This window comes from Drosophila sulfurigaster, chromosome X (assembly GCF_023558435.1).
Source record: "Drosophila sulfurigaster albostrigata strain 15112-1811.04 chromosome X, ASM2355843v2, whole genome shotgun sequence".
Lineage (NCBI taxonomy): Eukaryota > Metazoa > Arthropoda > Insecta > Diptera > Drosophilidae > Drosophila > Drosophila sulfurigaster.
The window spans coordinates 3,466,360-3,480,526 of NC_084885.1; the positions used below are offsets into that span (position 1 = coordinate 3,466,360).

Sequence of the window (14,167 nt, forward strand, 5' to 3'; positions counted from 1 at the left end):
TGACCTCCATGGCATTCAAACACCAGCAACAACAACAACAAAGTGTTGAATTTGTGAACACGTCACGAATTGAAATTGAAGTCCAAACACACAGAGATGACGACGACGCAGCTGGCAAACAACGCTGATCATGCGCAGAACTCGAAACGAGGGTTTAATAAATTTTATTTTTATTTTTTGTTTTGTTGTTTGCTCTTTTTTTGTAGTTGTTGTTGTTGTGTGGCTGTTGATCGCAAGCCGCCTTTGTGCGTATTTCTGGGTATTTGTAAATAATTTTGTGGCTTTTGTCTTTTTATATTTTGTATTTTGGGGGCGCCTCATCAAACCGCATGCGGAAGTTCTTGAGATGGGAACGAGAAGAGCTTGATAATTATGTATTCCGTGTTGTGCTGGTATCTATTGACGATAATTTTTGGAGTCGTTGAGCTGCTTGCTGTTGTTCGTAATTGTGACTTGCCATTTTCATTTCATTTTTCTCAACATGTTCCGCAACGTTGGCCACCATAATAATTAAGATACTGGAGCGTACAGTCTAAGATACAACCCATACAAGCCATTTGTGATATTCTTGAGATACAACTCGTAGCCCAACTTGTTAGCCCTACAAACGAGCCAAAAGCTACAGCGAAAGATACATTTTCAGATACAAGCCAACGAGATACATATTCGTAGATACGTTCGCAGATTTGTTGATTTGCCTGGCGACCAAGACACAAAGCGATTGCTATAATTTATGGCATTATGTCTGCCATTATTGTTTATGAGCAACGCTTTGTGTACGAACTCATTTTTGAGTAGCTCAACCCATTGTAACCGAGAGCAATTATAGAAATTTAATTTGGCCAAACGTTTAGTGGAGCACTTAGCCAGACAGTTTAGTTAGTTTGGCCACAATGCAAGAAACTCGTACTTAACTTATTTATGCCCAGCCATTTGTATTTGTCTATTCAATTTGCTGCGGCGCCACTCAATGGACATTGTGCAAAGTTCAGTGGCTTTTACAATTATGACACAATCTAAACACGAGTCATAATATCTGTGACTAAGAAATGTTTTGTGACTTCATATTATTCCGTGTTTAAGAGTTTCGATATATGAAATTATGTTTTAAATTGGTTCGTCTTAATTAATATACATTCAGTATATTCTATTTAGTATATCTTCCAGTTGTTAGTAATATATTTAATTTCAAGTTCTCTAGTAAAAGGATAGCTTCTTACAGTTCTATAAAAAAGGATTTTTTATACTAAAAAATAAGTTATATATTTCAACTTCATCTTTAAATTCAACTTCATTTCTTTATTTAGTGTATTCTATTTGGTATATTCTTCATTTAGTATGTTTTTAGTAGTTTAATGAATTTATTTAAAGTTGTTCGTAAAAATAGTATAATAAAAATACAGTGTTCATCATCATTTAGTATATTCTACTTAGTATATTTACCAGATTTTAATAATTTAATGAATTTGATTCCAATTGTTCATAAAACACGAAGGAAAGCTACTTCAAATATAACAAATAATATACCGCAAAAATTCTAAAATATACCGAATTCTTTATATGGTATTTAAATGAAGTACTACATTTGAAATATACCACAGAGTTCAAAATATACCTGATTATTTTAAAAGTCTTATCTTGGTCTTATATCAAATGATCTCGAAATTAAAATGTGTTTTCCAACTTCAAGTCATCCATGTTCTTCACGTACATACATAAAAATTGCATAACAATTCTCAGTACTAAAACCAAAATGTTGATTTTATAACATTTTATTTCAGTGTATAAGCTTTGTTAAAGCTTTAAAGAGATTTGAATATTAAAGAATAAACAATGAAATATTCTCTAAAACGTTCTTGTTGCTACCCAAAATAACATATATAAAAAAGTTTATTTTTCTTAAAATAAATCATGTTTAATATATATACAATATTGTAGACTCTTTTGCTCTTTCTTTCAGCTGCTTACTAAGTGCAAAGCTAATGGAGCATCACAATCTAGACTTTAATCACAGCGATCAATTAATCGCTTGAGGGAATCCCCAACGAGTCATCATCTGTAGCAATTGTTAATGTAAAAGTACGCTCAACTTTATACATATTCATTGGCATTATAGATAGTACTATATATGCGATGTGAACTGAGAGCAAAAATACGATAATATATTTTCAAAATTAACTAAATAACTTTTAGTATGTTTCATTGGACAGAATATCTGTAAGATAAATCTTAAATGCGACTTTAGAAATAATTGCTGCAATAAACAAGAGTATACAATTGCCTATCTATTATTATTATTCGTGATTGTTTATTAGTGTTTTATTACCAAGTTGAATAGTTGCACCAAGTTGTTAGCAATGCCTCCTAACAAAAAAAAAACGTCTCTCTAACATTTCCAATTGAAGTGAACTTGTTAATTAAATTCTTGGCTGTCACTTTGACCCCAGACTAAAAACGAACTTGACTGTGGCCTGATCTACAAGTATACACATACATACATACATAAATCTCTTATATAGTAGAGTTATAGATGTATTTAGCTGTTGATCGGGGCGCTTAATTAACGTATGAGTGATAAAAGATGAGAAGGTGCATATCTAAAATGAAATTAAATAGAAACAATTGGAAGCGCAGTTTCTGCACGCACACATACACACACACACACACACACAAATTCACATTAATATCATTTCTAAGAAACTAGTCTTCATTAATTTGTTTGCTAGATAAATATCAGACTATAACTAATTTCACTCATATTTCTTTTTTGGGTAAGATTAATTAATAAATGATAAGTCAAGGCGGAAATCAAATAACAGCTTTGTTCAAATGTCGTAAAGCTAAATATTTCCGATTTTTTTGTAAGCTTGATTTATGGCCCCAAGCGCGATCATTAAATATGTTAATATTATAGTAAAACGTGATTTATGCTCTCTTTGTTTGCCATGCGACAACACCTTGACCGTGTGCCATGGTAAAGCTGCTAATTAACCGCGATCCAAACCACAGCAGCACCACAGCAAAAAAAAAATCAAAATATTGAATTTTTATTGATTAGCGGTGGGATGTGAAAAGTGTGGCCAACTCCTTAACAAACTCACCTTGGTAACAAAGTCATCCTCTGGTTGTTCGTTGGGTGGCGCCATTGCTGCAGTTACAGTTTTGCAAGGCAAAAGTTACAGTTTGAGATGCCGCTACAGTTGCAGATGCAGTGTAAGTATACGTTTTGCGAGTGCTAGAACCTAACTTAGTTGCAGATGAGTATAATTTGCACAAGCAGTCCATAAATTGTCATTATTTTATGTAATGCACTTCGAACGCGTTCACACAAACAAAAAAAAATCAAAGTAAAACTAAATAAAATACAATATTTAGTTGAGTTCTAGAGGGGGATCTTTTAAGCTCGATTTGTGAACCGTATCGTCTTGCGTTTAACTTTAAACTGAGAGACAAACAAAAACGCCGATCGCCAGCAAGTTCAATGCGTTTGCCAACGACTCGTCGTCGGTCGCTTCGTGTCGCGCTTCGGCTTTGTTCATTGACTTCGGCTCTGCGTGGCTTGAGGTGGGTGGCGAGGCACACGAAAGTGGGCAGGGCGCAACGAAGCTGCTAGCTGGTGTGTTCTGTCGCCTTGTTGGCAAAACTGGTTCTAGTTCTGTTCCGTTCTAGCTCAGACACAAACACGCACACACACTGACACACACACACCTTGCATTTGGTTCTAAGTTTGGATTCTTGTTGTGCAAACTCCCAGTTGCCCAGCAACAGGTTGACGTGCCCGCTTTTTATGCTTTATGATTTTATGTTTTATGTTTTATGCTTTTGATTTTATGTTTGTTGTTGCCCCGTCTGTGCTGACATCACTTGAACTTGTCGCTTGAACTTTGCGCCAGAAGGTAACTCAGACTCTGTGCATGTGTGTGTGTGTGTGTGTGTGTGCGAGTCTGTGTGTGGGGCATTTGAATTGATTGAACAGCAGCCTGCCACAGTCGCTTGACATTGACCATAAGTGGTCAATAGAAACACACAGCTGCTAGTCATGCAACACTTGGGTGCAGCGAGCAGATCGCATGTGTGCCACACTGTTGCAACGCCCTTGAAACGTGCAACGCTGCACTGCACACACACACACACACACACAAGCTGCACACATAAGCTAAGCGCGCTCTTCTCACTTTGATTCACGTTCTTGTCGTTTTTGTTGTTGTTTTTGTAATGCTCTGCCCCAACTACGGGGCATGTTTGCTATGCTATCAGACCCTTGCATCCCTGTTATCAACTTCAGGTAATTTTAATGTAATTACGTCACGTGTAAGTTGCAATTGCAAAACAATCAGCTGCCACATTAAAAAGAGACTACTTCATATTGGATTAATAGCAAACATGATTACAGTGAAGAACTAAACAACTACATAAGTAACAATCGTGTCTATTTTATTTATTTCTTGAGTATTACAACATTTATATAGTTAAACTAAAGACTGCACCTTTAATAATCAAATTTAATTACAAATTATAAAACAAATGATAGATAATTTCTCTATATGATATGTTTTATCTATATATATATTTAAAATATGGGATTTTAGCAGAAAATACTCAATCATTTAATTTATTTTATGAAATTTAATCAAAAAAAAGAAATCAACTTAAGAATATTAAAATTATTTTTTGATTAAAGATTGATTCCAAAAAAGGTTTAGCATACATTTTGTTAAGTCTTATTAACAATATTCAAATTTTGTTGTTATAAAATGTCCAAATAATAATTAGCTTTGAAAAGCGTATGTTTCAATATATTTATAATAATCTCAACTTGTGTCTTCTACTATTTTAAAACTTTTTTTAATTTTTTTTCATAAGAAAAAATTCAAGGAACACCATGAAATCAGCAATTACGTCAATAGAAACTTGTTTTTAAAAACATTCGATATTAAATAAAAGAAAAAAAAAGATGAATTGAAAAAAAAACATATAATAAAAACGGTAATAATGTCATACAACAAGTTTATGGTAGAGCATCTGAGCCGATGATTGCATACAATTAGAATTTAGCTTTATGATCGAATGTGCAACAAGTTGACAAACAGCTTGATGGCCAATGGTTTTGAATTTGATTTTGAATTTGATTAGAAGTCGCCACAGCAGCTTTGAGGCGTAACTAGTAGCACTCGCATACCCTGTAAATAAGAAACTAAGATAAAGCCACGATAGACTACAATAACAAGATTTGTCGAAAGAAAAAAAAAAGAAATGAAATAAAGTATACAAATGTCGAATGAAATGAAATGGAATAAATGAATGGAACGATATGGAATGAAATGGAATAAAATATAATGAAGTGGATTGAAATTAAATAAAATGGAATTGGATAAAATAAAATTAAATAAAATGAAATGAAATGAAAAAGAATGGAATGAAATGGAATGGAATAAAATGAAATGAAATGATATGGAATGAAATTAAATGGAATGAAGTGGATTGAAATAAAATAAAATAAAATAAAATAAAATGGAATAAATGAAAGGAATGATATGGAATGGAATGGAATGGAATGGAATGGAATGGAATGGAATGGAATGGAATGGAATGGAATGGAATGGAATGGAATGGAATGGAATGGAATGGAATGGAATGGAATGGAATGGAATGGAATGGAATGGAATGGAATGGAATGGAATGGAATGGAATGGAATGGAATGGAATGGAATGGAATGGAATGGAATGGAATGGAATGGAATGGAATGGAATGGAATGGAATGGAATGGAATGGAATGGAATGGAATGGAATGGAATGGAATGGAATGGAATGGAATGGAATGGAATGGAATGGAATGGAATGGAATGGAATGGAATGGAATGGAATGGAATGGAATGGAATGGAATGGAATGGAATGGAATGGTATGGACTGAAATGGAATGAAATGAAATTGAATGAAATGGAATTGCATGTAATTAAATGGAATGAAATAAAAAGAAATTATGTGTCATGAAATTAAATGCAATAAATTGAGATTAAATGAAGTAAGTACAGGGTATTTCAGGGGCGAGCTCAGACTGTTGAGACTTCTAACTAGTTGGTTTCGTTCAAGTTGATATTTTCATTTTTCTAGTTCGAGTTCGAGTTTCAGTTTCAGTCTGAGTTTTAGTTTAAGTTTCATTTTAAGTTCAATGCAAACATGAAAATCGGTTGTAGGCCCGATTGTAGACCTGGCCAAAATGAGCAGAGCTCGAAATGCTTGACTAGCCGGGCCAGTCACAGCCATTCATAGTCCAATAATTATCAAAACTTAAGTAACTAAGTTTTGTGTGTAATTAAATGCGAAGCATTTCAAGGCCTCCACACAATCACACACTCACATTCACACAGATTAATTATGTATTTGTATTTTGATTAAAAATTTGCACGACCCCCTAAAATGCGCTTACATCGGATTATAAATAATAAATCTGAGACTGCTCTAAATACGCTCTGATGGCTGAAGCTGTCATGAGCTCAACGTTCTGCAAAATGATGATGATTACTTTAGTAACCATTCATTCATTCATTTGCCCGCCCAACCAACCATCCATTCATCTTAACAGTGGCTGCCAAAAGTCACCAAGGGATTAGAAGAAGGAGTCTTAAGAATGCACGACGTCAAAATTATATCTTAGCAACGCTTTGTTTAATTTCATATCTAATTATATGGAGGATTTTCGTGATTCTTTAATCAACTCTTTGTTGTACAACATTATTTAATATATACTAAAATGAATTAAATGCATACAAATTTGAAATTATTCCATATATTATTTCTATAATATACAATTATTTTAGCGTTGCGTTTTACGTTTTACGTTTTTTTTTTTTTTTTGTTACTAATAATTGACTTTTCCTGCCTTTAGCCATTTAATTAAATTGTGCATTATTTCTGACAGTTTTATATGTTGTAATTGAAGCCATAATTGATTTGTGAACATCGAATACAAAATATATATTATACAAAGCAACACATTTTAAATACGAGAGTTTATTTGAGAAGTGGAAAATTATCTTCTTTTAATGATTAAAGCAGAGTGTTTGCAAGAGTGTCTTCTGAGAATTATGAAGGTTTTATTTCATAAACAAAACAACATGAGTGTTCTCGACTGTAAGAAATTCGATGCACATTTTAAATAAAAGTAAAAATGAGCGGTATTATTCTATATATTTAAAAAATATATATATATACAATATTAAAATATACTGAAGCCTTTATCAAATATTCGCTATACTATTACATTCAAATACTTAAAATTATGATGATTTTATTTAAAAAAACAAGTAAGAAGGCTTCAGTCGAGTGTTATCGGCTGTAAGACACTCGCCACCCATTTTAAATAACAGCAAAATAGTGCGTTATTATTCCTAAAATATACCGTGCGTATATAAATATATGAACGATTAGTCATATTTGGTATATCGATTGAAAATATACCATATAATAGAGAACAAAATATGCCAGATTGCCACTTAACAAATTTCTTTTAAAGAACTTCAAAAATGTGTATCTAAAACCAAATTTTGTAGCAATCATTATCACTTTAGCTTGTTTTTCGGGTTTTTCTGATTTGCGGGGTCGGAAGTGTTCGTAGAAAAATGTATAACAAACTTAATCTGCTACAATAACAAAAGTAAGAAAATTATAGCTCTAGCTAGTATAGTATCTGAGATCCAGTCTTTCATACGGTCAGACAGACAGACAGACAGACTTTATCGTCTTGGCCTGTTACATACTCTTCCTGTAGTCACAAAGCTATAATACCCTTCTACATTATGCGTAGCGGGTATAAAAACTTTTAGTGCAGAATTAAAATTAAAAAACTTATATAAAACTTTGTGTCGCACCTAAGCACAAAGCTAAAGCCCATTTATATTAAGTAAAAATGTCGCCTTCCTGCTTGCTACCAATTTCAACAAGTCTAACATATATCTCATTGAGACGCGAATTAAGTCTTAACGCAAACTTAATTGACAGTTCGAACAATTGAATTGCTGTAATTGCTGTGTAGAATCGTCGTCTATGATTGTTGGCGAATGTGAGCCATAAACGCTAACGCTTTTGATTTACAATCGATTATCAGCAGATATCAGCGCCAAACACAAGTGGCACATACAATTTAGATAAGGATACGAATCGCGACCCAGAGTATAAATACCAAACGATCTTGGCCAAAGTTGTTTAAACAAAATGAAGTTCATCATTGCCACAACTGTACTCTGCCTGTGCCTGGCTCTTGGCCAAGCCCAGCCGCTGACAACGCCGGCACCATGGAGCACTCAGCTATCGAGCCTGGTGGATGACATGACCCAGATTGGCATTGACGCTGGCAAGACGCTGGTGCATCAATACGAGGAGATTGTCGTGGAGCCACAGCAGCAGCTGGAGCAGGCCGTCGATAAGGTGGAAACCCGTCGCGAGGAGAGTCCCGAATGTGTTGCCGCCCATGATGCCGAAATTGTCAGCATTGTGGATGTGGCTCACGATGAGCTGCATGTCTGCGGTGTGACAGCTGCCCACGATTCGGCCGAGATTGTCAGCGATGTGAATGCTGCCACCCAGCAGCTGGTCTTCGGCGGCTACTCGTTGGCTAAGACCTACAACAAGTGCCAGAACTACAAGAACTCCGTTCTCCAGCAAACGTGCATGGCCAAGTTCTACGTTCAGGCCACCGTCTACTTGGTCAGTGCTCGCTCCTCGATCAAGACCATCAAGCAGTCGACCAACGAACGCATTCCCGGTGTCTTTGTCGACAGCAATGCTTGCACCCATCTGGCATCCTCCAAGGCTGTCGATGCTCTCGATGTGGTCAACACCAACATCGATTCCTGCATTGCCAAGGCTCGTCGTCATTAGGCGGTTTAGTTGAGTCGACACATGTACATATGTGCGTATACTTCAATAATAAAAAAATGTGTATCCAAATACCATCTGGCAACGCCAAGTCTTTTATTTTTTTTATATTTTTTTATTTGTGCATAATTGTGTATCCAAAAGCGATCTGGCAATGCAAAGGAATTGATTTTTCCACTGATCATACTTGATCAATACAAAATTGTGATCTGGCAACGCCAACGCTTTCCATTTTTAATCAGTATTACCACATGCACTAAGAAGTGTGTATCAAAATACGAACCAAGATATTTTATTTGCAAATATCGGGATTTCATCATTCTACGCAACCATTATCAATACAAAACAGTCTCTGCAAATACGATCTGGCAACACCAAGGCATTTTAATACGTATTTAATACAAATTTGTGTATCCAAACGCGATCTGGCAACGCCAAAAAACTGATTTTTCCCCTGCTCATACTTGATCAATATAAAATGGTGTGCACAAATGTGATCCGGCAACGCTTTCCATTACAACATTTATTCAGAAATGTGTATCAAAAAAAGAATCGAGACATTTTTTTTTTTGCAAAAACCGGATTTTCATCATTTTATGTGTTCATGATCAAAACAAACTACGATCTGGCAACGCCATTGCATTTTAATAAGAACTTAATGTAAATTTGTGTATCCGAAAGGGATCCGTCATTGCCAAGTAACGGGTTCTTACACTTATCACTTTCCAAATACTTGATCTGGCAACGCCAAGGTTTTCTATTTGCATAGAATTTCGCATACATATACGTGATCAATACGAAACTGTGTACTACTTATAATGAATATTATGTGTACATTCATAAGGAAGTGAGTAGTATCTAAATACCTTCTGGCATCACCAAGAAAGTTTTTCGAAAATCGGAATTTTATCATTTTACCTATACATAATCAATAAGCTACAAAACTGTGCATCGAAATACGAACTGGCAACGCCATTTTAACATACAGATTTGTCTATGCGAACGCGATATGGCAACGCCACATCGCAGAGAACTGTTATGGCAACATTTCAAAGTAAATGTTAAGTATACGTAATTAGCATGAGATTGAATATCATGAAAAATGACATAAAAAACAAAGTGGAGGCAAATTTGTTGTTACATTAAATGCAAAAAGTTGTTTAACTAAGCCGGTTGTACCAGACAGCTGCAGCCAATGTTAAGCTTCAGAAATATAAACGTCAGAATTATTGCATAAAAAAAAAATATATATAAAGCTTATAAAAAGAATATGAACATTTTAAATGCTGTTGAAAACTCGAATAGTTTATCATATAAAATTTGTAAAACGGTTTCTCTTCGAAATAAATTACTTAATGAATTTCATCAATTAGTGGCACCAAAGTTAAAAAAAAAGCCAGTAAAATGCAAAGAACCAGTCGAACATCTCTCGATATATAGTAACAACAACTATTTCATATGTGCAAAATATTCAAAGCAAAAAAGTCACTCTTTGTACGGCTCATAAATCAATCCATCCACTGAACTAATCAGAATTATGCAGCTCCAAAGCTGAGTATGCTCGTATTTTGATTACAAACGGTATTTTTTAATAGCTGAAGACCAGGTCTTATCAAGGCCCTCAAGACTTTTATAGCGCATAATTGGTGCTGCTGGAATTAGATTCTGTTCTCACTCTATGAGAGTGTGCCGTTGGCCGATAAACAATTTTAATCAATGCTATAAACAGTGTCTGAATAATTGAACTCTAATAACTGGACTCTGATATTGATCAGACAGAAAGAGAAAAACCAGAAACAAAGAATAAATAAATCTAATTTATGAGTGCGGTAAATCCAAAAAAAATATATATATGTATATATTAAAACACAAAGTCAATTTTTTGTTTCTTTTCTTTTTATTTTCATTTAAATTTGGTTTTATAATTATTTATTTTGTTCAAATACAATAAATAAACATTTAAACTATGTAGTGGTATGTATGTATATATATGCATATATAAGTATATTATATATATAAATATTTTCATTTATATATATAAATATTTTGTTTTGTTTTATTAAATATTTAAATAAGTGTATATATATTGTATTTTTATGCATTTACTTTTTCTTTTTTCTTTTTTTCTCATGTTTTCCTTGCTCCTTTTTCTTTGTTAGTTACTTGTTTGTTTTAGTTGGTTGTTGTTGTTTTTTTTTGTTTTTTGTTTTATGTTTTTTTTTCAATTGCAATTTTTGTATCTTGCGAATTACACGAAATAAACATTGTTTTGTTGTCATCATATACATAAGTAAATTGCTGTTGGTTTGTTTGTTTTTTTTTTCATTTGCATTTCATCAAATATCCGATTATATATGTATATATATATATATATATATATGTATATATATATATATATATGTATGTATATGCGTTTATGTATGTATATAATAATAAAAGTTGATGCTTTATATATGTATAAACTTGTCACTACGACTACGACTCGTATGTACACATACATATGTATATATAGCCTCTATATAGCCTCAATATATGTACCTGTATATACACATACATGTATGTGACTAGGTGTGTTGGTGTGTATGTGTTAGTGTGTGTGTGTGTGTGTGCTGGCCCTTTTGCCTTGGCAGCTCAGCTTACTTAGCCGTACATATGTAGAATGTATGTACCAACAAATTGTCTCTGTGTATGTATTTCTAAGGGGTACGTGTGTGTGTGTATGTGTGAGAGAGTGTGTGTGTATATATGGTATAATATAATGTTAATGGTTGTATACATTTTTGGCCAAAGATATACACATTTATATCTCTTACCGTTTCCATTAAGTTTTAGTAACTTAATTTTTAAAGTTAGTTTTGTTTTTTCATTTCTTTTATTAAATAATTTTATTGGAGTTTTCCTTTTTTTGGTTTGGTTTAGTTTTGTTTTGTTTTTTTTGCTTTTATATTAGTCACAGTTTTTTTAGGCGCAATTTTGCAAAAACATTCAAATGAATTCAGCGTAGTTTTATTTTAAATATTATTAATTTTTAAAATTTTCATTTTTTATATAGTAAGTAGTAAAAAATAAAATACAAGTAAAAGGCAATTTCGTAGTTGAAAAAATTTGTGCTTAACTTTGTAGAAATATTGTTGCCCGTTTTTTGTTATTTTTGTTTTGTTTTGTTTTTTTGCTTACATTAAGAAACAACTTAAAATCGTAAAATGTTGTCTTAATGTTTTTTTTTCTTTCTTGTTTTTTTTTGTGTTTTTTTTTGTTAAGTTTTATTTTAAGTTTTATATATTAAGTTCAATAAATTCGTTACGACACATGGACTAAGACACAGCAAAAAATATTTATGCTTAATTTAGGTTCAGTTTTTGGTTTCATTTTGCAATTGTTTTCATTATTTTCATTTTATCATTTCATAATTTATTTGATTTGGTGATCTGGTATCTTTGAATTAATATATTTTCATTCCATGTTTGCCATTTAAATGCGCGTGTAAATATTTGTTGTCAATTATAAATGATGAAACAGCTAAAGAACTTTCGTACTTTTTTCGACTATTTTGTAGCAGTGTATTTATGTATATTCTCTTCTTTTTTTTGTATACATAAATATTGTTGTTTTTGTTTTATAATTCCTATAAATACATGCATGACCACTGCTATAGGATCATGTATAAAATTTCTATTGCTTGCTACGGTGTGATGCCATTTAAATGTTTAGCAAGAACTGCAAAGAGTGTTCGCTTACAATTTGTTAGTATTTTTCATTGTTTTTGGTATTTTGTTTATTTAGTATTTTAATCGATTACTACAGCTAAACAATCAACTGTCAATTGTCACAAGTTCTCTATGATACCGAAATTGAATTGGGGCTTTTCATTTTATATGTTATAATTTTTGTTGTTTTTTTGTTTTTTTTTTTTTTTTGATATGTTCGCTTCAAATGCGTGTCATGAAAATAAGAACATTTGCTTTATATGGATTTTCTTAGTATTTTCATTGTCTTTGATTTTTCTTGAATACCACTCCATAAATATGAGTACAGTAAATAGCACATGTAACTACATATACATATGTACATATATGTAAGTATGTATGTATGTATTCAATCGGGCAATCGTAGCATAATCTTTGCTTCATCGTAAACATTTGTTACATTTTTTGTTTTTTCTTGGTTTTGTGTTTAACGCAAAAAACTTGCTTGTAAAACGTAAATATTTAGTTTTGTTCATTTTTGTTATTATTATTATTATACTTTAGTGTGGCCAAAGCTTATTGTCGGAAGCGTTATGCATTTCATATAGATTATATTTTTTCCATCTTCATTTTGGTTTTGCCATAATCGATTCAATTTTATATGTATAATAGTTGGTATTATTGATAATATTATCGGTTTTTAAAAACTGCCTCAAAACTGCCTCTGAGTACTGTAAAAATACGGATTTTATCATGAGTTTATCAATAAGGTATTTTCGTTTTCTCAATGTCAACTCTTTTTGCTATTTTATTGGTATTTTGTGTGTATTTTGGTAATTGGTGTTTTATTTAAAAAACAAGATGGAATTTATTGTTTTACTTTGTGTGAGTATGTGAGTGTGTGTGTGTGTGTGTGTGTGTGTGTTTATGCTTTAAAGTGTCTGTAATGTTTGGTAAGGCTATTTTGTTCATAGTGTTTGCTCGATCGATTGATCCACAATCCACTTCTTCCTCTTCTTCTTCCTTTTCCTGTTCTTCTTCTTTTTGTTGGGATCTACACAATTATTTTATGTGAAATATTATCGTTATACATCTCTGTTCTTGCTTGGTCTTTGCTTATTTTAATCACTAATTGTTATTCGCTATATTTATTCGTACAAATATCAACTTTGACTTTGACAAATGTATATATGGATGTATAAATTGTTCTTGTTTTTTTTTTCTTTTTTTTTTTGGTTTTTTGGTTTTTGGCGTAACTTTTTGTTCATTCACTTTCATAAATGATTTTTTAAATTTAATTTTTTCATCTGTTAGTTCTGTGAGCTTCTTGTTAAAGAAAAAATGTTCAAAAATGTAACAAACAATTTATTGGCTTATGCAAAAATGATGTAGCATATGTCATAACCTATGATGTATACATATGTATATAAATAAATTGTAAAATATATGTTTGTAGTTGTATAATTAAATATTGCATTTGGTTTCGTTGAACGTCTGGACATTTTTTGTTTTGTTTTATATATATAATTAATTATTTATTGTTTGTGTTTTTTTTTTTTTTTTTTTTTTGTTGCAGCTACCTAGCATATAAGTTAATAAATATTA

At 32.2% G+C, this 14,167-nt stretch overlaps 1 protein-coding gene across 1 annotated transcript; it reads left to right on the forward strand.

The window, feature by feature from the left end:
* Positions 1–8,197: 8,197 nt before the first annotated feature.
* Positions 8,198–8,948, forward strand: LOC133848709 (uncharacterized). Its single transcript, XM_062284366.1, has one exon. The coding sequence runs from the start codon at positions 8,214–8,216 to the stop codon at positions 8,877–8,879; it is 666 nt and encodes a 221-aa protein (XP_062140350.1). The 5' UTR covers positions 8,198–8,213; the 3' UTR covers positions 8,880–8,948.
* Positions 8,949–14,167: the final 5,219 nt, after the last annotated feature.